The sequence below is a fragment of the Microcebus murinus genome, chromosome 19 (assembly GCF_040939455.1).
Source record: "Microcebus murinus isolate Inina chromosome 19, M.murinus_Inina_mat1.0, whole genome shotgun sequence".
In the NCBI taxonomy this organism is placed as follows: Eukaryota; Metazoa; Chordata; class Mammalia; order Primates; family Cheirogaleidae; genus Microcebus; species Microcebus murinus.
In genome coordinates, this window is record NC_134122.1 from 26,259,437 (window position 1) to 26,287,416 (window position 27,980).

General features: G+C 39.1%; 1 protein-coding gene across 1 annotated transcript; it reads right to left on the reverse strand.

The window, feature by feature from the left end:
* Positions 1-16: 16 nt before the first annotated feature.
* CCZ1 (CCZ1 vacuolar protein trafficking and biogenesis associated) lies at positions 17-27,949 on the reverse strand. The gene is made up of 15 exons (XM_012758831.2): positions 27,741-27,949; positions 26,731-26,828; positions 26,544-26,637; positions 26,178-26,255; positions 25,730-25,777; positions 24,775-24,858; positions 23,475-23,650; positions 18,098-18,179; positions 16,266-16,327; positions 15,853-15,964; positions 10,214-10,247; positions 9,428-9,545; positions 2,212-2,370; positions 1,799-1,926; positions 17-376 (listed from the first exon to the last, which is right to left on the reverse strand). The coding sequence occupies exons 1-15, from the start codon at positions 27,858-27,860 to the stop codon at positions 321-323; spliced, it is 1,449 nt and encodes a 482-aa protein (XP_012614285.1). The 5' UTR covers positions 27,861-27,949; the 3' UTR covers positions 17-320.
* Positions 27,950-27,980: the final 31 nt, after the last annotated feature.

Sequence of the window (27,980 nt, forward strand, 5' to 3'; positions counted from 1 at the left end):
AGGAGACAGACTTAATGCAAAAGCAAAATTTTAAAAACTTTAACAATTTATTAGTCTTATTTTCCAGTAAAATATTCACATAATGTCAAAAGAATGGAATGATAGAGATATAGCCAACTACCTTTAATTAATTCCACATAAATATTTAAAATCTAAAAACCTCAGGGGATCATCAGACCAAGTAGAAATTTGATTCTTCAAAGCAAGTATTGCTTTACTATTGTCATTAATCCAGTCAACAATATGACCAATAACTTGCAATGGTAAACGAAATGTTTGCTAGGTTTTTTCCAAAGATGTTTTCAGCAAGCCATCATCAGTCAATCCAAGAAGAATATGTTATTGAACTGTGTTGCACAAAGTTTCTTTACTTCTTCTGCAAATAGAACAGAAACAGTAAGTAAGGAATAGAGGTTGTCACTTGTAACTTGACATATTAGTACTTTTAATTCTTTTGGAATAAAATTGGGAATAAATAGATGTCTCCATTAATTTTGACCTTAAATCTTTTGGAATAAAATTGGGAATAAATAGATGTCTCCATTAATTTTGACCTTAAATCCCAGAAGACTAGCTAAGAAATATTAATAAATTGAGAGAAAGGGAAAAATACACCTAACAAACCCACAACACCTCAATACTTGTTATAGCAAAATGCTGCTTCTCTGGGCCTGAAAAAGTGCTCGAAAGGTGCCCAAGACACCCACCGGTTAGGGAGTTAGGAGCGCCACACTGAAGACGGAATCAATCTTGAGAAATGTGATGGAATGATGCAAAAATTCTAGCTGCAACCTTGAATCACAGATCTAGCGTTCCACAGAGGAATCATTACCTTGATTTTACTAATTCCCAACCTAAAGGAGGCATGTATTAACCAACATTTCCAATGCATACAACTGTTAATACAAGTATTAATATAAAGAGAAAATTTTAATATGCCCAAGAAAAGCAGTACCCAACCTTTTTGGCACCAGGGACCATTTTCATGGAAGATAATTTTTCCACAGACTGGAGGGAGGGGGGATGGTTTCAGAATGATTCAAGCACATTACATTTATTGTGCACTTTATTTCTATTATTACATTGTACTATATAATAATTACACAACTCACCATAGGTTGGGGACCCTTGCTCTAGAATATGTATGAGGAAGAAAAAGCTCACACCTCTTTCCTTACTGTTTCCAGGTGGGCACATATCCCCCCACCTGCACCCCTCTTTGTTCCAGCACAACAGCAAAGGGGCCCAGCTCAGTGAAGGTGACCACCAGGGCAACGAACATGTCAGGATCTGACCAAGCGGCTACTGGGTCACACTGTGGAGAGGACCAGACCAACCGCTCTGCCTGGAAGGCGGGGAAAAAACGCCTGCATTATCATTTTGCTAATGTACAGACAGACAGTTGTAAACCGCCATGTGAACCTGGCAGCTCTCCCTACAAAAGATGTATTTTTATTACAGGATATAAAAAAGGACATTTTTATACACAGTACTTAAAGCCACCGCTTTTTTTTCTTTTAGCATCACAGAAAATAATTTTCTTCTGGCCATTGTAAAGTTTCCTGTGCTTCAAGGGAGTCTGTCATATAGTTTTTCAAGGAATTATGACATCGATTAAAAAAAATAAAATGGATCAAATGCTGTTTTTTTTTTTAAAAACCAGCCTTAGGGTCACCTGCTTAGCAGAATCTCAACAATCTTGATTTGTTCTATTTACCACATTTCTTAATACACTGAAAGGATAGTTTTTAAATATCAAAAGCATTAAAATTCTGCTCAAATACCAAATCCTATTTACCATTTACTTCAATCAGGTTTGCGTTTTTTTGATTCAAAATAACATACAGCTCCCGCTGATCCGACTTTTTCCCAACAACCCAGTAATCACTCATGGCTTTCACGATGATTTCTTCATCTTCATCTACTCTGTAAGACAAGAGTTTCAAAATATGATAATTTATTATATACAGAGCCAGATTGTGAAAACAAAAATTTCAAAATAAGAAGAGGAGACTACACAGGCATGTTAAAAGTTCAGGGCTCACATGTGAGTGAACCAGTGACTTCCAGGCTTACGAATCTATTAGGAGGTGGTGCCCGTGAGCACAGCTTGAGCTCCCTGGGAGGGCGCTGGGTCGCTTGGATTTGAAGTGACCTTTAAAGTCTCTCATTAGAAAAGGGACACCTAATTTAAGAAGCTGCGAGAATTACCTAGTAAAATCACTATTGATGTCACCTAGAATCTTCATTAAATCTGGATGAACAGACGTAAGTGAAACACTTGGTGTTTTCCTCATGTGAATTGTACTTTTCTCTGCTAAATTCATATGGTTGAAGTAGATAAATTTAAACTGGGGCTCCTTTTCAGACCTGTGGAAACATGTCATTAAGATGGTAACATTCTGAAAGAATAATTATGCAAACTATATACAACCACATTCTTAAAATTTTAAAACTATATGGCTAAGGGCTTATATTTTCACTGGCTGGGCCTTCAAATCAAGAATCTCAGTTAACATGTAACAGGTTCTTCATCCAGTAGTAATTTATTTGATATCCATATGGAAGAGAGATATTCAATATGACAGAATTTTCCAAAGAGCTTAAGTTTATTTTTTAAACACCAAAAATATTTTAACCATTATGTGACGATTTCCTCAATAGAAGTATAGTGTTTTATAAACTACAGTTACTTGGTTATTTGCCTACTTTAAAAAAATGTAAACAAAATCAATATAGGTAAATTATCTTCTAGTGGAGGGGTCAGCAAACTATGACCCTGGGATCAAATCCGGCTCTGTTTTTCTAAATAAAGTTTTATTGGAACATTGCCACACCTATAGCCATGTTGCCTATGGCTGTTTTCATGCTAAAATGATGGTTGAGTAGTTGTAACATATGTAGCTCATAAGGTCTAAAATACTTACTATTTGGCCTTATATAGAAAAAGTTTGCCAACCCTTGACTTTGGAAAGTAACATCTCCTTCATCCTACAGTGCTGGGGAAAGAAGGAGGTGTCCATGGAAATTAATTTGCTATGTGACTAAAACTTACTACTATAAGTAACAAAGCTTCTCATCATCCCCAATGGAAATAATTCTAAGATGTATTAGCCTTTTCTGCTGTAGCATAATGAACATTTTAATTGGGATATATCTTTTTATTTCTTTTGTTTGTTTGTTTGTTTTTTGTTGTTGTTTTTTGAGACAGAGTCTCGCTCTGTTGTCCAGGCTAGAGTGAGTGCCGTGGCATCAGCCTAGCTCACAGCAACCTCAAACTCCTGAACTCAAGCAATCCTACTGCCTCTGCATCCTGAGTAGCTGGGACTATAGGCATGTGCTACCATGCCCGGCTAATTTTTTCTATATATTTTTAGTTGGCCAATTAATTTCTATTTATAGTAGAGACGGGGTCTCGCTCTTGCTCAGGCTGGTTTTGAACTCCTGACCTCCAGCAATCCACTGGCCTCGGCCTCCCAGAGTGCTAGGATTATAGGCGTGAGCCACTGCACCCGGCCTTTTTATTTCTTAAATGGAATGGGCAATGCTGCTACATTGCCTCCCAGGTCAGAGTCTGCGAACTAAACAGCTGCACAGCTCCCAGGGCAGCTCCTTCCCTCACCTCTCACTGTGCCCTTAATTTACACCCTGGGGGCTGGGGAGCCTGAGCACAGACCTCCACTGGGGGCTCAGAAGCCTCCTCTGCTTATTTCAGGGTTAGCAGCCACGTTCTGGAGGGCTGAGGGTGCTGGAAATCCGACCTCTGGATAAATGGGTTACTACTGTAATACTTTACCTCTAGGCAAAAAAAGAATGTGGAGGATTTACTTCCCAGGAAAATGAAAATAAAACCCTTATAAAACCAGATTTTGTTTTTAGTAGGTTCCTAAGACTAAGGAAAGTAAGTATAATTATAAGAAAAACTATTTGGAAAGGTGAAAATTTTAAAAGATGTTCAGAAAGAGTTGCAAATCTAGTTGTTTGGGTGGACAAGTAACTTACATTGGGCTTAAAGTTCTAGTTGTTTTGTCTAACACAAAGCACTTTCTGTGGCTTCCTTCTTTCCCTCATTTACAATACATAAAATACTCTTCCTTTGTAGCCTCAGATGGGAAATTAAAAATATTATTGAGGTAGTTAAGATGCAGTAAATACATATGGACTCTTTCTACTCCACCCTGCACAAAGTACAATATTTTAAAAACAGATGTAGAAAAATGGCTATTTGCAAAGTACTATTAGTAAAAGAAAAAGAGACCTGTTCACATTCAAAATAGCAAGGACAATTTTCATCCTAAACCTTATTAGTTATCAAAATTAAAATCTAACAATGTGTTAGTTTTGAATTAGCATCTTTCCCAAAGAACCAAAGCTTACTCCTTCTAAACACCAAAGCATTTTTTTTTCAACTACAAAATCAAACAAATTTCTTGCCTTCTTAAAAAAACATATTAAACATAGTTAACTATGTCAATATAGGACACACCAAGCAAAAGAAAACAGCACAGGAGAGAATCTTCCATGATGATTCTTATGAAGTTTGGTCTATAATACTACAGCAGCACAATAATATCCCCCAAAACATGGAAAAGTGGACTCTCTCTGTCTTAAGTGGTTGTATTCTATGCTTTTTCTACTAGTTTGTGTGTCCATTAATTTTTTAAAAAAGATTTCCTGCTTTCTGAGTTTGCTGTGATGAGACCTCTTGGTCAACCTCATCTACACATCCCTATACCCTTTTCTTCTACCACAGGCTCAAAACCCAAGTAACTATGATTAGCAGGTGTCCAGACAGACCACAAGGAGCCCTCCCATGAGTAAACAGCACCAATTTCACTACAATGCCAGAGATTCAAATGTCTAGGGTCAAGTATATGAAAACCTTCCTGAACCTTCAGAAGCATGTCAGGAAAGGTCACTGGGAGCTCTGGTGCTGTGGGGGAAAGCAGATGTTCAATGAGCACCTGACAACGTATGAAGTCTCTGTGAACTTCGACGGCTGCCTGGGAGCACAGAGGCAGTCTGAGTGTTTTGATTTGTTCTGGGATGTGTTCCAGAGAGCTAAGGTTGCCAGATACATGATTTCCAGGTGAATATAGCTATGGGCTATTCCTCATTTATCTGACCTAACTAAAATTCTGAAATGATAAATAAGGATATTTATTTATTTTTTGAGACAGAGTCTCACTCTGTTGCTCAGGCTAGAGTGCTGTGGCGTCAGCCTGACTCACAGCAACCTCAAACTCCTGGGCTCAAGCGATCCTCCTGCTTCAGCCTCCCAAGTGGCTGGAACTACATGCATACACCACCATGCCCGTCTAATTTTTTCTATATATTTTAGTTGGTCAATTAATTTTTTCTATTTTTAGTAGAGACGAGGTCTCGCGCTTGCCCAGGCTGGTTTTGAACCCCTGATCTTGGCCTTCCAGAGTGGCTAGGGTTACAGGCGTGAGCCAGGGTGCCGGCCGGTAAGGATATTACGAAAAGGAAATATGGCCTTAATCACGAGTTACACATTACAGTTCTTTCTCCTTCGCTTCTCTAGAGTGATGAGAGCACAAAGAATCCTAGGAATGTGCATGTTAACTCTTCCCTTGAAGGAAGACCATCTCTACCCAATGCCCCCAAAAGCACCATCGTGTTACAGCTGGGGCTGACTTCTCCCCTCTTTCTTTCCCCCATTCCATGTTTGTGTCTAATCATGACCAACCCTGACTGGTAATGTTCATACTCTTCACTTCTTGTGAGAATCTGAGCACAGCCAACCTCCTAAGCAACTGAGGTCTTTTACAAATTTATTTAATTTTCTTTTTATCAGTATGTGCACCATCTGGGGGATGGTCATGCTGGAAACTCAGACTTGTGGGGAGAGGGGGAAGGGCATTTATTGAAACCTTAAAATCTATACCCCTATAATATGCTAAAATAAAAAACAATTTAAAAAAAATTGCTCCAGGAAAAGTGCTCCCTTTTCTAAAAATTTTCTACTTTGTCCTCCCCATACCTTTTCAAATTTAGTATCAGAACTAGCTAATAGATGGGGATAGGTGAAAGAAATAGAAACTAAAATAGCAGGTTCACAAAACTCAATTTGGGAAAAAAAATTTTTAAGTTAGAATCTTTCCTCCAGTCCTTAAAAATTCCAGGTGAATTAAAGATTTAAACACACAAAAATAAAAACCATAAAAGTACCAGATATAAACATGGGACTGCATTTTTATAATATTGGGGTGGAGAGCCCCAAATATGACATAAAAAAGATTTAAAACCAAAAGGAATGGTTAATAAAACTGACTATATATAAACCCCAAGCCTGTATATTATAAATGGTAAAATCAAAATTACCAGGGGAAAAAAAAGTACAATGACTAAAGGATATTACATTAAGGGTACTGACATAGAAGAAGAAAAAGATAAACTTTAATGGAAAAAGCCAGAGAAAGCAATTCATAGAAGACACAGAAATGCCAGTCACCATGCAAAGAGGAGCCTGCCTCAGCATCACCTCCAGACTGTGAAACACACGGTGCGACGATGTTGGCGTGAGCTGACCTGGCAATGTGCACCGACGCTGTAAATGTATATTCCCTTCCTCCTCAACTCAGTTCTAGGGATTCATCCTCAGGGGATAATTTTTTTTTGTAAGAGACATGGTCTCACTCTGTTGCCCAGTCTGGAGTGTAGTGGTGCAATCAAAGCTCACTGCAACCTTGAACTCCGGACCTCAAGTGATCCTCCCACCTCAGCCTCCTGAGTATCTGGGACCACAGATGCACACCATAATGGCTGGCTAAATTTTTAACTTTTTTGTAGAGACAGGGTCTTGCTATGTTGCCCAGACTGTTTTTACACTCCTAGGCTCAAGCGATCCTCCCATCTTGGCCTCCCAAAGTGCTGGGAATACAGGCGTGGGCCACTACACTTGGCCCCTGAGGGGATAATTTGATGTACCAGATAGTTCAATTCAGAACTGTTATAGTACTAAGAACAGCCATACCCAGACTGCCCATTAAATGGGAGAATGATTAACAAACTAGAACACATCTATTCAATTAAATACCAGGAAGCCACTAAGAAACAAGGCAGATTCATATTTATTGGTTTAAAATGTCCATACCATATTTTTAAATGTTCCAGATTTGTATGATAATAGATTTTACAACCCATGTGTAAAAAATATTGTATGTATGTCACTATGTTTACATATGTGTACAAGTCTAGAAAGACAGAAGCCAAATTAGATAAGATTTCCAATATTTATATTTCTGAATTGTTTAAAACTTAAGGACATAAATTGCCCTCAAAAAAGAGCAAACACTTTTTAAAAAATTGAATTATAAGTCCTTATGTAGGAAAAAATCAAGGTGTCAACAATTAATAAAAACCGAAGATAAAACAAACCTGCTCAATGCTGTTCTTTAAAGGGTTGACCTTAATTTCCTAAGAAACACTGAAAAAGCTGCAGTTTATCAATATGGATTCAATGCCCCATATTATGCTCTTCTGGGCACTCTCTAGTGAGGGCTGCTGCTGACAGAACAGGCTGGGTACAGAGGCTGTCGAGCAGGATGCTGACACTAGGACAGCTTCTCCCCATCCAGTTCCGCCAACTCATCCCTCCTCAACAGTGCCCCTGAGATGCTGCTGTGGGGCCGTCTTCCTTCCTTCAGGGCTGCCCCTGCCCACGTCAACCTAATTTCTCTGGGATAATGAGTTTTGGAGAAAGGGGAGCTCCCAGGACTAGTGGGTAAAATGGTTTGATTTACGTCAGAAGGATTAATAGAAGAAAAGTACATTGTCTTTTGTATCCAAAAGCTCTTTTTCGCGTTAACCAGGTTATTTACTAGTTGGCAAGCTCCTTGTATGTAAATCTCAGATGCATCAAGAACTATCTTAAGGTCAACTTTCAAAGATAAGACTGACAACGGTCCCAGAATCCCTACTCTCGAGCATGCACCAAAACTGTGCCACATTCACCTCACTGTCAGATTTCCCAGGAATTCTGTCTTACAGGGAGCAGTGATACTGTATACTGGTTCTCTTAATGAAAAAAATTCATCCTCTAGGATATATGTGTGATGAAACACACACAGCAAAAATGTCAACTATAGAATCTAAGTGGGGTATGTATGTGTGTCCACTGTACAATTTTCATAATAAAATGTCAGAGAGAAGACTGCTTTCTGACAGTAGGATAACTATTATAATATCCAAGGCCCTCTCCCCTTCTGTAAAATCTAAAGGACAGTTGGCCTTATTTGCAAACTAGAAGGTACTCAGTAAGTTTGACCACTGGCTATTTATCTATGAGTTACTTGAGATTCATGACATCTAAGGGAACAGTTAACATGTGCAGTGACCTTCCAGGGTTCTGGGGATGGAGGTCACTACATTTCATCACTCTTATTAGCTCATAACGAATAGGCATGTAATAAAATTCACTTACGCCTCCTTCCAAAAAGAAAACCTAGCAGTTTCATGGTCACAAAATGAAACAACTGAGCAGCACCTGTCCAGACGTAAGGTGGTCAGGCATTTTCATGTCTTGGTCTTATCTTTTTTTAACACTAAGTAAGCTGTCAACAGCAACAATCCACAGAGTCATACAAAATCCAAAAGCACTTTCACCCTGAGTTTTTTCTGAACTCTCTAGAGGCTAATGCTTATATAAAACCATATACAAATAACATACAAACACCAAAAACACAAGCTTACATAGTAATTCACAGTATTTTCATAACTTCTCAGATACAGAGAGAGCCCATGTAAGCAGGACTTTCACTGTATTTCCCAAAGAGCTTTCCATCTACCTACTTTATCTTTATAATAATTCTATTTTACATTGAATAAAGAGAGGCAGAAAGAAGTTTAATGACTTTTCAGTATTCTAGAGAACATGAGTTAAACCCTGCATTGCCTGATCCTTAGCCTACAGCCTTCAAGCTGCCACTCAGTACCATGCCCAGCACCCTAATGGTTTATATCACAGCCCACTGTGCCATATACATTCCACAATGACAGGCAAAGTGCTGTCAGTCTATGCAAAGCAAAACCATGCTGATTACTACTGCCAATGTGAAGGTAACAATCTGAGCTGATGAAGTTGGATGTTAAGTGATGCTCACAAAGCCAAGTCCACAGACACAAAGAGCACATCTAATCCCACAGTTCATGCCACCAATCAGGGGAGGGGTAAAAGAATATATTAATAGAAGACCCAGCCCCAACCACCACTACCAGGCAGACAAAGTCAGGTACAATTCCCTGGGAACCTCTCAGACAGGACTGAACAGCATGCATCACTGTTCTCTCTAGATTCCGAGAAAACACAGGAAAGTTAATACCATCCATAGTCATAAGTAAAAACCACAGCTAGCCTTCTAAACCAGTTAAATGTCTGAAAGTGAACAAGAAGCAAAGTACAAACCCAGACATCCTTTTGTTGATGTTGAATTGCTCACAAATGTCGGAAGCCAGTACCGTGAGCTGGGGCCCAACAATGCTGTCCAGTCTCCGGCAAAAATCCAATGTCAGCTGGATAGAAGCTAACAAATAATTTAAAAAAATACCAGTGAGCGTTATAATACTTTATGTCAAAAAGGTCAATATTCATTTTACCATCCCATAGTTAGCAACAGTATTCAAATGAAAAACTTTACTGATCTGAGAAATAGAATAATTAAATGATCAGATCCCCTCCCTCTTCCAAGTAGAAGAGAAACAGAAGATATAAACTGGTTATATTAAGATGTAAAAGGGTCAAAGACCTATCTTATTGTGGAAAGTTAACTGAAGAATAGGCCATGGAGTGGTAAATTGGTTGCCTACCCTAGGAAGACCTAAGATGGTCAAATATTTATTTAACAAAAATTACACAGCACTCATGGGCTGGGTGCTACTTGGGACTTCTCAAATTTTACCTCATTTAATCCTCAAAACCCCCTTTGAGACAGGTGCTACTGTTGTCCCCATTTCACAGTCCCAGGGGGCACAAAAAGGTGCCCACGTCCTACTGCTGACAGGTAGTAAAGCCAGCACTTTAGAAATATTAGCAATGGCTAGTTAAGATGGCAGAGGCCCCAGGTAGAGAACAGCACTTCATGTGCCTTTATGTGCCTCTACGTTGCTTATGACAACGTATCAGGAACAGAGCACAGCAAACTGCAAACAGCTCATCTGGTCAGGCTGAAAACAGACACAAGTGTGCACCTACCATCAATCATAAAGCACACAGCCGCACTCATGGCCTGGGAAGAGGAAACAAACCAAAGATTATAAAATGGTATAAAAAAGGAGACTTAAATATAATAACCAAATGCAGTGACCTCGTTTTAAGTCTTGATTTGCACAAACCAACTGTAAAAAGACACTTTTTAGTCAATTGGAGAAACCTGGATACAGACTGGAAATTGGATGAAATTGGGGACATACTGCTTGTCAGGTGTGATGATGGTCTGGTGACCATGGTACAACAGATGTCCTTATCAGTCAGATGCAAATGGACGTATTTATGAGTGAAATGATGATGATTTAAAATGGTCTGGTAAACAAAACACACCCCAACAGGTAGAGGGACAGATGAAAGATTAGCATCTTATTAAGCTGTGTGATGGGTACTTGGGGGTTCGTTCTAGACTCTGTGTATATTTGACAATTTTTATTAACACAAGCTTAAAAAGAAGCAAATTGATGTCATCTTGTCTCACTTTATTATAACAATTACAGTTACAACATTAGCAAGTGGTAGTAACCTATTGCAACCAAGACCACAAATAACAAAAATGTTTAAAATTAAAATTTATCAAAGTAATATATAGCATTAAAAAAGGTCAAATAGAACATAAAGCCTTATGAGGAAAAGCAACAGAATTCCTTCTCTGAGCCCTGCTCCCTGGAAACCACTTTAAACTGTTTTTAGACAACAGAGTTATATCACTGTTTAACTTACCACGCTTAAACAACATACTGACTTTTTATCGTTCCACGATGAGTGTGACCCTGCATCTGCCCTTCCCCTCCTCCCCTTTCCTTTATAGCCATTCTATTTCCTCCGCTGGCTGCTCCACACTGCAAATGGCTCGTTTCTCCTTCCACCAGGCACAGGCATAAAACTTACATCCAATATGTGTTTTGTGTGTAAAATAATTTTGATTTAGTTGCCAATTAGTTTTATATAGAAATCTCAATTTCCAGCCTCTCCAGTAATCTCAGGAGATCTGGGACCATCGGGGATGCATTCCCATAGGCACTACCCACTGCATGTGTACTGTGTGGTGGCTGCCTCCCGGGGACAGAGTCTACACCAGTCACTACTGAAGCCTGACCCAACCTCAGGTCTAATCTCCGCAGATTTCCACAGGCATTTGAGTGTGTGACCCCTTTAGGGTACAGGTTGATCTTTTTAATGTACCTTTTAAGTCTCTATTTAAAAACTCACGGAATTTCAAATATATTTTAAAAAGTACCTAGAATAGTATCATGAACCCCAGGGACTATCTCATTCTCAACAACTGTCAACTCATGGACAATCCTGCCCTATCCATTTCCCCTATCCACATATTACTCTCAGACATCCTATAATTTAATCCATACACATTTCAGAAGGTATCTATAACGGATAAGGACTCTTGGAAGCTCCACAGACCCTCTCCCCAAGGAAACAGCCATAATTGAAGATAATTATTAAAAAGCACCATTTAGGTGAAGGGCATGTATGGCATTGAGAATGAAGTCTTCCTGAGCCTCCCGTGTATCCTCAATGCTCGGGGATTAACCAGTGTTATCAACCAGAAGCTAAAGGATGATGAGGTTGCTCAGCTTAAGAAAAGTGCAGATACCCTGTGGGACATCCAGAAGGACCTGAAAGACGTGTGACTCCTGTGACTCCTGAGCTCTAGGATGTAGGAATTCAAAAACACTACAATGTGATCCACCCTGAGCCTTTAGTTTTCATCCATGTACATGGATCATAGTTTGCTTTTATCTTCCTTAATAAGTGAATTTGGGCTCAAAGAAAAAAAAAAAAAAAAGCACCATTTAAATTTCCAGAGGGAAGCTCTCCTAGGGCAGACAGCAAATGAGAAATATTTACTCAAGAAAATCTACTAAATCTCAGTATGAACAGCAACAGACTTTATGGCTGTGGACACATATATCAAAAAGAAGAAAGATCTCAAATCAGTAACTTAACCTTTCATCTTAAAATCCTGCAAAAAGGGAAGAGCAAACTAAACCTAAAGCAAAAAGGAAGGAAGGAAATAATAAAGATGAGAGCAGAAATAAATTAAATAGGGAACAACAATAGAGGAAATAAAAGAAACCACAAGTTGGTTCTCTGAAAATAGCAACAAAATTGAAAAACCTTTATCTAGACTATAGACCAAGAAAAAAAAAGAGAAGACTCAAATTAAAATCAGGAATGAAAGAGGAGACATCAATACTGACTTTACGGGGGGGAAGGATTATAAGGCTATATAATACTATGCCAACAAACTAATCTTAAATGATACTGACATGAACTACTGAAACTGACTCAAGAAGAAACAGAAATCGGAATAGACCTGTAACAAGTAAAGAGATTTATAATTTAAAAACTTCCCATGAAGAAAAGCCCAGGTGTAGATGGCTTTACTGTGAATTCTAACAAACATTTAAAGAAAAATTAACACCAATCCCTACAAAGTCTTCCAAGAAACAGGAGCAGAGGGAACTCATTCTATGAGGCCACCATTATTCTGATACCAAAACCAGATAAAGATATCACAAGAAAAGAAAACCACAGGCCAACAGCGCTTACAGCCCCACACCCATGCATCAGCTTGACCTCTGGAGGGCTGCACACTGAGGCCAGCCACATGGGTGGCCAGCTGTCTGTGTGGCCAGTCCCCAGTAAAACTCCTCTGGCTATGGAGGCTCAGGTGAGCTGCCCTGGATGGCAACACCCCACATATACCGTCACATATCCCTGCTGTCCACACAACTCTACTGGGAGAGGATAACTGGAAGCTCACGCCTGGTGACTCTGGGACCTGCCCCATGTACCTCTTCCCTGGGCTAATTTTCATCTGTGCTCTTTAGCTACAATAAACCACAACTGGGAGTACAACAGTCCCCCCAACCTGTGGTTTCACTTTCCACAGTTTCAGTTACCTGAGATACTGTAAAATAAGATATCAAGAGAGACCACATTCACATAACTTTTATTACAGTATATTATTCTAATTGCTCTATTTTGTTACTGTTATCAATCTCTTACTGCGCCTAATTTATAAATAAAACATTATCATAGGTATGTATGTATAGGAACAAACATAGTATATATAGGGTTTAGTACTATCCTCAGCTTTGGGTGCTTTGAAACATACTCCCCTTGGCTAAGGAGGGACTACTGTATAAAGCCATTTCTGAGTCCTATAATCTTTCTAGTAAACTATTGAGTGGTCTGGGGGACCCCTACACCAGTATTTGGTGTTAGCAATGAAGGTGGCCTTCAGGACTCCTGAACTTTGCAATTAGAAACCATTCAATTGTATACTTTAAATGGATGAGTTGTATGGTATGTGCTTTATATCTCAATAAAGCTGTTACAGAAAGATAAGGACCCTTCCACATAACCATAATCACATCATCATACCTAAAATTACATCTATCGGTTGACTATACAACTGGAAATCTAATAAGCCACATATTGCACTGGGCTAATTGAGAGTTCTCCAAGGAGAATGATTTCAGCTTGGTAGACAAATTGCACGTTTCCACTATCCAAATTGCTGCTCTGAATTATACCTCATTTTAGTTTGCTCATTTCCAGACCCCATCTTTCCATATGTTTTCTTCCTGGAATGCCCCTCCCTGCCACTCTCCCCCTCCCTTCTCTGCTCCATCACAGAGGTGAGCTCTGACACCTTGAGACTTCCCTTTACCATTCCTCGTGGCTTAGAACCACTCACTGTTCTGGATTCCAACGTGTCCTCTCTTGTGGTTTACTTGCTTACTCCACTGAGGGACAACCTTGTGTAACATCCTGAGCAAGGATGTACAGGGGAACCTTTTTGAGACTGCTCGTGTTTAATGCTTCTTTTGTCTCACCTGTGACTGACAGCTTGGCTTGGTAAAGAGGTCTATGCTGAAAATCATTTTCCCTCAAAACTGTGAGTCTCCCTTCCATTGTCACCTAATGTGTGGCGCCGGCTATGAAACTGCTAATGCCAGTTTTAGTTTTGTTCTTTTACAGGTTATCTGATTTTCCTTCTGAAAGCATTTAAGATCTTCTCTTCATATTTCTGAAATTGCTCAATATTGGGTGTAGGTGTGGGTCTTTTTAATTTATTGTGCTAGACATTCAAAGGGTCTTTTGAATTTATGTCAAATACTATATGAAAGGGGATGAGGAGCTATTGCTTAAAGGGTACAGAATTTTTGTTTGTGGTAATGAAAAGTTTTTGAAAATAGACAGTGGTCATGGTTGCACAACACTGTGAGTATACTTGAAGTCACTGAAATGTTCACTGACATGTATACTTAAAAGGGTTAAAATGGCAAATTTTATGGTATATATGTTTCACCACAATAAAAAATATTTTAAGCCAGGCACAGTGGCTCACACCTGTAATCATAGCTCTTTGGGAGGCTGAGGCAGGAGGATCACTTTTGGTCAGGAGTTCAAGACTGGCCTGAGCAACATAATGAGACCCCATCTCTACAAAATATAGAAAAATTAGCCAGGCGTGGTGGCCCACAACTGTAGTCCCAGCTACTTGAGAGGCTGAGGCAGGAGGATTGCTGGAGTCCAGGAGCTGGAGGTTGCAGTGAACTATGATGATGCCACTGCACTCTATCCCGAGCAGAGTGAGACTCTGTCACCAAAAAACAAAAAAAAACTTAAAATGATATTTTCAATTAATCTGACTTCAAGTTTAACAACCTGGGCTCTTTCATATCCTGTTTCACTTTTATAGATACAACTTCTCTAATTACTGGATACTAACTTTTAAACGTTTCTGTTTCCACGATCATTTTCATTTCAGGACCTATGGTTTCGTTTTTCCAATCATATTTAAGAAGGAGGGAAGGCAAGGCTAACCAGGGATGGAAGCCTCACTGAGTTTAAGATGTGGGTTGCAGTTACACTGGGCAGACAGAAATGGCACAGTGAGGAGGCCCTTATTCTCAGGGGCAGACATCCCTGTGAGCTATCTGGGTCTCTCCAGATTGTTTTCTTTCTTTCTTTACCTTTCCACAAAGGTTGGATATTTTTTTAAACAGAGCCTCAGTTTTTACTCGGGGATAGGTGCTCAGCCGTGGACCTGTCTATCAAGGATGGGGCAAGCAGTGGCTGACTGGTTTCATACGGCACTTCCCTCATTTCCTTTTTCCAAACCCACTGCCACTCCTGACTCCTTAGGCGACTCCTCAACATAACAACATAACCTTACAAGATAATATCCCGAAAGAAACTAAACACCATCCTTATAGAATTAGCAGGTCCACAGCTTTAAAATCAGAACAAAAGCAGAATTCACTGACATGCGGTCACGGCCCACATCCAGGAGGCATTTCACAGGCAGTATCGACCTCTGACAGCCTTTGATTTGTGAGCATGCAGGACTTCAAATGTGTGTGAATCACAGCTTTAGATAGCTATCCTTTCGCTAATAGCAAAATTGTATAAAAGGAGAGGAAAATACACTCACTATTCCAGAAGAGCACCCATTTTGAGTTTTACAATAATTAGAATTTCCAACATCTTTTCCAAGAAACATTTAAGAGGTCTGCATACGTACTCATGTACACATGCAAGAAAGATCTACTTTAGTATTAATCTGTAACACTGGAGGGAAAAACAGTTGTTACCTTATAAACAATTAAATGGAGCTCTTCATAAGTGTCATCTGTATTTACAAAAATTTTGGGGAATCTGCATTTTGCTTCTGGATCATTAAGGTTCAAAGGTCCAGTAAGAAATCTTAAAAGTAAGCAAAGACATGACTCAATTCAATTAGGTAAATTATAAACAGGAATTTATAAACAGAATACATTCCTAGTTAATATATATGAAATTTTTTGATGCTTTAGATGCTATTTGGAAAACACCAAAGCAGAATATGATAAGGTAAGTTTTAATTCACTGGAAACAACAGAATTTCCTCTGTGAATTACTGCCAATAAAATAGCACAAAGGTAATTCAATGTTCATGTTGTAATATTATCTTTACCAAAAAAGATAATAAAGCCCAACATCTTAAATCAAATAACAAAAGTCCTACCTTCCGTAGTGTTGAAGATTTCCTGGCATTTCTGCCCTTATTGGAGAATCCCTTCCTGCCAACTGCAAATAAATTTAATGTTGAGAACTTATTAGACTATTTATTTCAAAGCTTTGACAAGCAATATTCATATCTACTGGCTGCTGCCACACCATTTTTCTGGATCACTTTCCCATATTCCTTCCCGCCCCAAAAGAGAGTGGATTAGAGAAGTACATAAAGAACTTACTGATTTTATCCATAACTGTCATAACATAACTCCATCCTACCCTACATTTCATAGACTGATTTAGTTTTTTTATAATAACTGAAATTTCCCATGTGGTTCATACATGCTAAATAATGGCATAAATTACTTAATTTCATCTCATATCACCCTTGTGAGGAAAGTGCTCTTTCCATTTTCTAGATGCAGAAAGTGAAGTTTACCAGGGCATACAGCTCCTACTCAGCAGGCCAGTTTGATATCAAAGTCCCTGCCTTCCACTATGACAGCATACCTCCTCAAAGATTTATATTTGTAATACGTTCCTACTTTATTTTGCTGAAAATATACTATTTCAACAAGCATAGGAAATGAAAAAAATCCAAATCCAATAGCCATGTTAGCTAAAACTTGTTATTCTTCTAAAATTGTTTGACACTGTTCTGGTCTATGTAAAGTTTTAGCATGAAACCTCAAAAGATTCAAAAAACAGCAAATTCAGTGGTAAAAATGTATAGCCCAACTCTAAGATATGCAGTCTGCATTGTAAGACTTCGTGCACCTCTGTTTACACTGACATGCTGTATATGTTGTTTCCTATTTTATTAACCTCGCTCTTTGCATATAATAGAGTATCAAATAAGAGTTTTCATTTGTGGCACCAGCACAGGTTGAAAAGCCTCCTGAAGAGACCCTTAAGGGCACATACACATAAGCAGGTGCTTCAGGGTTGAGCAGACCCTGAGATCAAATCCAGGCTCTGCCACTTCCTAGCTGGGTGACCCTGGGGAATGCACTGAAGCACCCCAACCCTTCATCTGTAGAAGGTGAAAGAGGACCCAACTCTTAGGGCTGTCGTCAGATGTCATGAGGTTAATGCGTGTACGTGTCTGGTATGCAGCGAGCACTCCAGAAACGTATTCAAACTGTATTCAAACTACCCAGAAAAGAACTAAGTTCAGGACTTGGTCCTTCACAAAACCTCCTTTCAGTTTCTTATCAGAGATTTTTCCTGTTTTAAGTCATGGCCTTTAAAAACAGAGAGGAAGAGGGAGGAAAGAGGGGAGGGAGGGAGAGAGTGCAGGTGAAGAGATTGAGTGCATGTGTGCACCTGAACCAAGATGACTTTTATGGACTATGAACACTTTTCACTTCCAACCTAACTAAAGCTACAAAAGGACACTTCGGGGAGAACACTGCAGCGTTATTTAAAGTTCTCTCCAGAAACCTGGGAAGTATGAGTGGAAAATCTGGTCAGGCAATATTAATAACATCTACTCAAAATTAGATCTCATGTTTGTAGATGAAAAGACTATATAGGATTAACTATTATTTTGTCAAAGACCTTGGCACTTATGAAGTTCTCAGAACCCTACCTAAAAACCAGTTTTTCTTTTACCCAACAAATCACTCCTCTAGAAAGCATATCTTTGCTACCACATTTGAACACAACAAACTGGGAAAGCTGACGTGTAGTTTTCCATGCTACTAAATGTACGCAACTAAACAAATATCAAACTACTAAGGAAAATATAGATCAGAAATGCCCTGTGTACCACCATCTTATTCCACCCTCTTCCCTATGCCCCCAAATTTGTGAGTGTGTACATCTAGTACCCAATCATACCTCAGGTTCGATGTGCCTTGGAAAAAGAGAGGTGGTGAGGTATTTGTACAAAATTCTCATGTCATCTTGTTCTAATCCACTCCTGAAACATCAGAAAAGCACTATGTCAAAAGTTTGGAATTGGTCTCCTGTCTTTCCATTGCTCTGTGATGGAGCTCATCTGTTTTTCTTTCACATTGTATTAAGACCACGCTTTGGGAAATTCAAGAAGGGAGTAAGTTAAATTTGAGTTTAGGTATCATGACTTGTAAAAGGCTACTACCATGCAATCTTGTGTTTTATGTCATTTTAAATAAAAAGTCACAACGGATCTGATTTTCTGGTTGAATTCCATGTAGGATTATTTGGGGGCCTTAATATAATAACCACACTGCTCCATTTCAGGAACAGATGTCTCTTCTCTTCCTGGCTTATACAGCAATGCTGCATTCTCTCCCCAGCCCTCTGGAAAAATACGGGTATGCTACAGACAGGGAACGCAATCCTAGGTCTCAGAAATGTATGTGGATTTTAATTCTCTGGATCTCAGTGTAGATGAAAAGGAAGAAGAGAAAGAAGCAAGCTTTCAGGCAAACCATCTAACCTGAAATGAGGCAGGAATATGGAACATGTGGAAAAGGCACTGAGAAATTAGCAGGCATCAGACTCTTTGAAATCAGTTTTCTAAGAAAGTAAACAAACAGTGAAGCTACATTTTGGGTTTTTCTATTCAAAATAAATTGTAACATCCTGGAAGAAAAATCTAACTTTATATAAACTAGGCCTTTATACCATATTCCAGAGTCTTTCTCTTCATTTCCCAGTAAGGTCATATGTCAGAACAACTTATAAATTGCTGCCCACTTCTCCAGGCTCTTCCACTTTCGTGTTTTACCTTTTTCTCTTCCAACACTCTCTCTCTTCTTTCAAGGTGTTTCATGAGTCTTGTCCACAGCTAAAACTATACATGGAGCCCTACACTCTTCTAAAGCAGGAAAGCAAGTCTTTTTGGTGGGTGTTTTGTTTTCTGCCAAGTAGACAGAGAAGTCCCAGGTGGCAAAGAAAGGTAAGTAAGGTCAAATGAGAAGAAGGGGCTCAAAACCTTTAATACTTGTCTTAACACCAATAGCAACTCCGGAAATATCATGCTGCCAACTAGGCAGAATTTCTGAATCTTACATATGGAAAGTGACCAACTTTTTTCTTTCATACAAATAATTGAGATCAAGGAAAGGAAAGGGGAAAACAAAATCAAAACTGGTTCTAAATGTTGTTTTCCTTTAAGACATAAACAAGAAGTCCTGCGGAGGGGGGAGTGGTTGGGGGTGAAGGGGGAGACAACAGAAAGAGGATGGCATATGAAGAACTCATGTGCTGGGTGCCTCCTCTTCCCAAGCTGCACTTCTAATACCAGCAGCTACTATACACATGTGGCTACTGAGCAAGGTTAATGTGACTGGTCAAAATGAGTGTAAAATACACACTGGATTTTAAAGACTTAGCACAAAAAGAACAGCTCATTAATTTTTAAATATTGTTTACATGTTCATGTAATATTTCAGGTATATTGGGTTAAATAATACATATTAAAATTAATCTCACTAGTCTCTTTAAAGTGGCTACTAGAAAATTTAAAATGATACACATGGCTTGCATTATGTTCAGGATCTCTGTTCTAGATCAGAGGACATGAATAGAAAATGACCTCCAGAAGAAAATGGAAGACAACATTTATGAACTGCTTGCTGTGTGCACTGTGCTTAGGGCTTTCTATTTATTTCACTTAAGATCGCTAGACATTAATACTCTGGTGCTGGTTTTAGGAAATTAAAAGAGAAAAAAAATTGAGTGAATTTGCAGCTGGCTGTTCAGAGCACAGAACACCAAGTTGGCAGGTTCCCATTGTGCACATGGGAATGTCTTGTTGTAATGTCTCCGTTAGTTTTGACCATGGCAGGTCTCTCTCCAGTATGTCGCCCCCATTCCTGGGCCCTCTCATTAAAAAAATAAAGAAAGCAGTATCATATTATAGTTATGCAACATGTTGCCACTAAGGAAAATTTCTTATTACTTCATGTGAATTGTCAATAATCTCAAAATAAAAAGTTAAAAAAAAAAAAAAGCCTTTTCCATATCACAAATACACAAGGCAAACAAAGCCCTGCACAGATAGGCCCAGATAATTCACGACTCCATCAATGGCTCATATCAAACAGGAAATAGCTCACTCATGCTCAGAAGTGCAGATTGTTCTCCAAGTCTCTCAAATACAGCTATTTGATATGAGTTTTTTCTCTTAAAAAACCCCAAAACTTTTCTTCAGTTTAAATCTCAACAAATTCTTTTGTGTGCATAAGATGGTACTATTCTATCAACCTGATTTTCCTTTTTGCTTTGTATATAACTTTGTGCCCTGATTTTACTTCAATGTTAAATGGACTTTCACCTATCACCTCAACTCTGTCTCTGATGAAGACATCAAGTTATTTGAGAACTTCTTTTAGCAGAAGCACCACCAAGAATAAGGTGGTTATTATTCGTTGCAGAATCCTTCATGTTAGGATTAGTCTAAAATACAGACTATGTTACCATCAAGGTACTGAATGTGAAATAATCTAGCAAAAGCAAAGAATATGGTCAACTTTGAGTAATTTAAGAAACATCTAAGACATCTATTCATAAAAGTATTAATTCCTAAAAAGCAAATCACCACTAAAAAGAAAAATTTCTAGCCAGGCACATTGGCACGTACCCATGGACCTAGATACTCAGGAGGCAAGGTGGAAGGATCCTTTGAGCCCAAGAGTTCAAGACCAGCCTGGGCAACATAATAAGACTCCCAACTCAGTTTAAAAAATAAAAAGAAAAATTTCTTTTAAATATACCAAAAACTCCAGATAAGAAAGCCAATTGACACCCCCCCACCACCAAAACTAGTAAATATCTAACCCTAGCATAGGCCAACACAAAATCCAAATCTATCCATTAAATGTTTAGTCCAAACAGAACTATACAATATTTTCTACCAATCATTTGCCTTGAGCCAACCATCAACATTTACTGAGCATCTACCATGTGCTAGGCCCCAGTGACATGTTGGCACATGTTTCTACTCTCAATCAGATAATTTCAAAACAGTATAGTAGGCAATAAATACATACTCTGCTCATAAAATTCTTTTTTGTTAATTTGGAACAAGCAATTGTTTGTCAAAATGTGCTATTTTCATTAGCTGGCCGTGGTGGTGCATGCCTGTAGTCCCAGCTACTTGGGAGTCTGAGGCAGGAGGATCACTTGAGCCTAGGAGTTTGAGGTTGCTGTGAGCGAGGCTGATGCCATGGCACTCTAGCCTGGACAACAGAGTGAGACTTTGTCTCAAAAAAAAAAAAAAAAAAAAAGGTGCCATTTTCCTTGAAGATCCTTCTTTTTGCTACTTACTGGCACCAAACTTTCCCTAACAGTAGAGTAGATGGGACCACAGAGCAGCTCTGTGCAGCCACCAGGGCTGTGGCACTGCTCAACTCCAGAGGATACCATTCCCAAAGAGGATGATGGCAACAGGATCCCCGAGATGGGCAACACAGAGTCCTGCGAGTCCAGGCGTTCAGGACCCAACCCTTCTGGTCACTGTGGCTCCAGCATCTCCCAGCACAGGCTGATCTCCAAGGGGACTTTCTTGCTCTGAGCCTTTACCCTTCCTCACTGAGGAGGAAGAGTTCATGCTTGTGTCAGGGCTTGTGCTGTGTCCCAGAGATCAGAGTCTAAGCTACCCTTCTCTGACACTGGGGATGAGGTCACAAGCCACTGCTGCTGGATTCTGGCCCATCGAGCATTAGCTCCCTATGGCTGTGGATGGGTGTAACCTTGCAAGCGCCTCCTGTAATTTTCACCACCAGAGGGACTTCACTCTCCACAGACCTGACACTTGGAGAAGCATAACCGTACTTTCACCTCCCCACTTTCACATCAGCATTTCACTTTTTAGTTTCATGTTAACACAGTGTGAATATCACACAAAACAACTAGAGCAGGGTCAGTTAATACAGCATAAAGTTGCATAATAATTTGTTAAATTAAAAAGTAGATGGGCTCTCATCTGAAATTTGTTATGCTGTCTTCCTAGGAGATAATAAAGTTCACATGGAAAGCCACAAAGCTGTTTACTAAATAGATTTAAATTTCTTTAGATGACAGTATTGTTTCTCTTCCTAAAATGGAGCTACGAGATTTTGGCAGGGGAAGGAATGGGTTTCAGTGGAACTAATTTTGCCTTTTCTATTAGCTGAACTCAGTTTTTGGCACTAAAATATGGCCACACCCCTAATTTAAGAAAGTGAGCTACAGTCAACACACCCATAAAACTTGAGGGCCCTGGCGTTGTTGGAGGGCATCCAGCCAGCTGCTCCCTGCCACCTGCCACTCCTCGGCGCCTCATCTCAGCCCACTCTGGGCTACAAGTGAACAGCCCGGGTTGCCACAGAACTCTGAGCTCATGTCCACTCAACAGTCTTATGCTCACTCACATGGTTTCCCCCAGAGTTTAGTCTTAGTAGTTGACAGCAGTCAGTAATAGTCTTTCCTTCTAAAGCAACATTTTCTTCAAAGAAATAATTTTTTTCCTACTATAGGACACAAACATACTTTGATGACAGTGGGTAATTTCCTGATTCATATAGCACTTTGGGCTTCTTAGATATTTTTAAAAATCTAGCTTTTTTTTTTTTTTTTTTTTTTTTTTTGAGACAGAATCTTGCTCTGTTGCCCAGGCTAGAGTGCCATGGCATCAGCCTAGCTCACAGCAACCTCAAACTCCTGGGCTCAAGTGATCCTCCTGCCTCAGCCTCCTGAGTAGTTGGGACTACAGGCATGCACCACCATGCCTGGCTAATTTTTTCTATATATATTAGTTGGTCAATTAATTTCATTCTATTTATAGTAGAGACGGGGTTTGCTCTTGCTCAGGCTGGTTTCGAACTCCTGACTTCGAGCAATCCGCCCGCCTTGGCCTCCCAGAATGCTAGGATTACAGGCGTAAGCCACCGTGCTCAGCCCCAATCTAGCTTCTTTTTAAAAAAAGTATAAAATATTATGCTTTCCACATTTACTTTATCATTTCTTTGAAGATGTTTTTGGAAAAACACCAGGAAATAGGATTCCTAAACTTTACCTGATGGGAGAATTTTCTCCATCTTTCATAACTCCTCTGCTTGGTAATTTTAAATGAAATTACCCTAGTTTTAGTTTAAATCCATTTTATTTTGACAATATCTACAAAGATGCTTCCTACCCATCTTCCCTGCTATTAGTTCCTGTTTGACAACATGCTATCAATCCAGTCACTGTTGTTTTTATTATCTTAAGATATTCTTTTACATGCCACAACTTAGGGTGTACCTACCAGATGAGTTGATCATTATAGAGAAATGCAGTGTATTTGACTATATTCAGGCTTTCCTCCATTCTATTAATAAAAGACTGGATTTTCAAATAAGTCATTTTATCCAATGGGAAGAAGCTGATTCCACCAAAAATGTCAAGTAGGTCACATGACTGCAAATGCAACGTTTGCAAATACTGTAGGAAAAAAATAAGGCACAAAATTTACTAATAGTACATTGAATATAGTACTCTTTGACAAATGAAAATAATTACTCTTATGTCAGGTCAGATTAATACTATGGTAGAAGTACATAGTGGCAAATAGCACAATGAGAAGACTATGGGTAAACCATGGGTAACTGGGTTTGAAATCAGTTCCAACTTCAAGATATAAAGTTCAAATATATCTAGTTAATGTTTATTCAGTATTGTGCTTTATCCCTTTAAAGTATTTAATTCCTTATATTAATGCTCCTCACATGAGATTAACCCCACGAGGGATCCAGGCAATAATACCCTAGACAAACAGTGCTATCTTATACTAAAATCATGTCTGAAGGATAATGTAGTCAGTACAACAGTTGTAGCCACTGGTGATGGGTAGAAAAATAACAAGGACCAGAAGAGAAATCAGGAGACAGTATGAGAGTGAATAATTATGGTCATTAAAGTGAAGAAACCAACAAGAAAGAAATTCATTAAAAAAATTCAAAAATAGCTATTCAAAAGTGTTTTAGAAAGAAAATTTGAATTCATAAATGGAATTTGACAAAAGCACAGTGAGTATGCAAAATTCAGTTACAATAAAAGACAACAACTACTACTTAGGAAGATTATCACTTGGGACAAATCACACTAATAACCACTAATATGATAAAGTGTGTGTCACAATCAAAAACTTTTGAGTCAATATAGATTATGGCTGTTCAATGAACAGAACCAAACCATAAGAATGTACAACTCCAATAATAGTTGAAATTTTGCTAATCAACCAATCTGCCACACAAAGATCACTTTTGAGTAAGCACATACAGAGAGAGAGATGCAGGTAGAACAAGGATAGAGACAATAGATGTCTCCGAGCCCTGGGCAAATGCAGGATGCTCTGCTCCTACACAGAAGGTTGAAAGAGCTTCAAGCATGCAAACCTAATGAGATTTCTCACTGCTCTGGCTTTGCCACAGTCCGTCTCAGCTCTTTTACCCCTTTGCAAGTTCTGGGGTTTTTTTGTACATAAAAAACAAACTAGTCTACATATGTATTCTCTGAACAACTGTCTGAAATCTACTAAAGTCATAAATAAAATTCAAAATACTTACCCGATGGAAGAATTTCTCTAGTCTTTCTTTTAGAAGCTTGACCCCTCCATCTTCCATGGCTTTCAAAAATGTACCATTAAAAAGCTAATGGTGTTAAAGATTGCAGGAAAAAAAATCAATTTCTTGGCATAACAAGTTCTTTTTCCTTTTAATTAATTCACCTTATTAAATCCCCCATTCCTTTTAAATATAGAAAGTATTTACATGAGGAAGCTTGAGTTATAAGTTACAAAGAAATTAATACACTAATAAGTGATGCTGTCATTTTATGAAACCAAATTGCTTTAGACATTTTCTAAAAAATTTCAACACACACTTAAGTTTCACTTTTACATAAACAATATCACCAAACTTTGTTTTATTTAAAACATTTTGTCAATACTCATCACCAAACTTTTTAAATTATAAAAAATATCTGCAGTCTGTATGTTCCTTAAAAATGTGGACTCACTTATTCACCAATGGGGATACAAGACTGAGAGCAGAGGAGGTTCAATTAAATAAGTGCATGCATAAGGCTGGATACTCTAGTAGGCCAAGGCAAGAGGATCACTTCAGCTCAGGAGTTCAAAACCAGCCTTGAGCAAGGGCAAGATCCCATCTCTACTAAGAATAGAAAAAATTAGCCAGGCATGGTGGCGCACACCTGTAGTCCCAGCTACTTAGGAGGCTGAGGCAGGAGGATCACTTGAGCCCAGGAGTTTGAGGTTGCTGTGAGCTAGGCTGATGCCACACACTCTAGCCCAGGCAACAGAGTGAGACTCTGTCTCAGGAAAAAAAAAAAAAAATGTAGAAACAAATCTCAGTACTTATTTCAAAGGCCCCATTATTTTCTCTCCTAAAACAGATATAGTCAACTTTGCAGTCTTTTAAAGAATTATTTTTAAACAACCCCTTAGCTTATAAATAGGAGTAATTGGTTAGACTCTCAGTTCAAAAAGAATGTCATGCTTACCTTGTACATGCTGTAGCACTGTTGTAGTACTGAACTATAAACCTTGTCCTGCAAACAACATGAAAACACAGTATAGACCTCAACTCACAGGGAAAAGAATGTCAACTGCATATACCAAAGATACATTAATTCATAGCAAAGCAATATAATGCTTATAAACCTGGTCCTACAATAGTTGTATGCTGAAAATAAGAGGTATTTGAATTCAAATTCATGAACCATTAACCAAATTTTAGGAGGGGGCTTTAAACACAGACCATCATCAAGTGTGAAACACGGTGCACACACATGTTTAAAAGACCATGCTTATATAGATGATAAATATAAAACTCTGTAATGTACACTAAAAAACTTATACAAAGCCACCTAGTTTAAATCTAAGTCACTCAACATATTCAGTGACACATTCTCTTTCTAAAAATAGGAAGTAAAAAAAATGACACATTACCAACAACTCCTCCTCTTGGTATTCAACAATTGGTTTTCCATCTTTACTTTGCTTTTCAATTATAGGATTTCGAACAACCTACAAAGTTTGATAAACTGAAATTATTTAATGAATTCATTATGATACCTCTTTAATTCTGCCTTAATTTTAAAAATCTGAACATGTTACAACACCAGAAACACTTCTTAAAATGCCCCAAGAACGAATGCACAACTAAATAGGAATTTGATTTTAAAACTGCAACCAACTTTATTGTAATTTTTACTTTGATGCAACAGCCAGAGGACTTTCCTAAATTCCTAACAGTAGAGATCACCCAAAACTTTATCACACAACTTCAGACAGATATACTCTGTATGTAAATACCATGACCATCCAGAAATTTTCTTCTGGTTCATTGAAGAACTGTCTATTCTTCTGTGTATGTAAAGATTTTGCAGGTTTTGATGGGCTAAAGGTCCTAAAAAGATTAAAAAAATATGTTTATGACAACTCTCTAGTGTAAGTTTTAAGAATTCACTGAGCTCTACAAAGGCATATTTAAAAGCATTACCTGGTAAACTGTACAATAGCTTCACATAATCCGACATTTCTAATTTTTTCATTCTTTTCTACTTCATTTGGATGATAAAACAAAATTTTATTTTCCTCCTAAAGTATGAAGAAACAGAAGCACAACATTAATGTAAACATTTCTTCATCTTAGCTGTTGAAAACGCTAAGTTGAATGTCGACCTCTTGTGTCAAACACACTGATGACAAAACAAAACCAAAACTGTTTTTAGAATAACAGGAATTATCATTGTGTGAATGCCGCCTACCAGTCTGAAAGGCAATTTCACATAAGGCAGTCACATTTCATCTGAGACAACACCAGATAATTTTTACGAAAACTCGATCTCTTGATTTCTTTCCTCCTGCTCATTTGTAATACACCAAACGCGTAAGAAACAAGGGTATGCGCACGTGCACTGACCCACAGCTGCCCGCAAATTAAATACAGCTGGTTCACAGACATTTGGACTGACAAGTCTTTAAAGCGACTGTGATTTGCTGGCAACAAAACATAACTCCGGACGTCCTTTGAGAAAGTCACCGTCCCCACCTTAGAAAAACAAAACAAAACAAAACCTCTTGGAATTTATTTATTCCTTAATCCGGAAATAAAACTTTCCGACGGTCCTCCAAACTTGCATTATTTTACAATGCTACAGTCCACCGCTCGGGTGCCACGCTTCCAGTGGGGAACTTCCAATAACAAAGCCAAGTTGAATTTTAATTCCCCAGAACTGACGCAAAGCGCACAGACTTGACCTGTGTACAGTGATTAGCCTGGCGAAGCTTTATTCAATAGACAGGCATCGATCCAGGACCTGAAACAGACTCTGCCTGCCTTGTCAGGTCTCGCCGCAGCCCCTGGTGCGGACGCAAACCTGGCACAAAACACGCTCGGTAAAAGCCACTCGAGGTGAGCAGAATGACAGGGCCGCTCCCCCTGCCGGCGCTCCCGGCGACTCCCGGGACAGAGGCCGGCCGGCCGCGCCCCCGCCCCCCTCCACGTACCTCTCCCTCCCGCGGCCCGAAGCGCGGGTTGTAGATGAAGAAGCTCAGCAACGCCGGCGGGAACTGCTTCTCCTGGGCCGCCCAAGCCCCAGCCCCTGTCCCGGCCGCTGCTGCAGCCATTCCGGCCCGCCCCCCCACCTCGGGAGCCTCCCTCGGCCAGCCCAGAGACAGCAGCCGCGAGGAGACCGCACTTCCGCCTCGCTCACCGCTGCCCCGGAAGCGCTCGCCGCCGACCCGGAA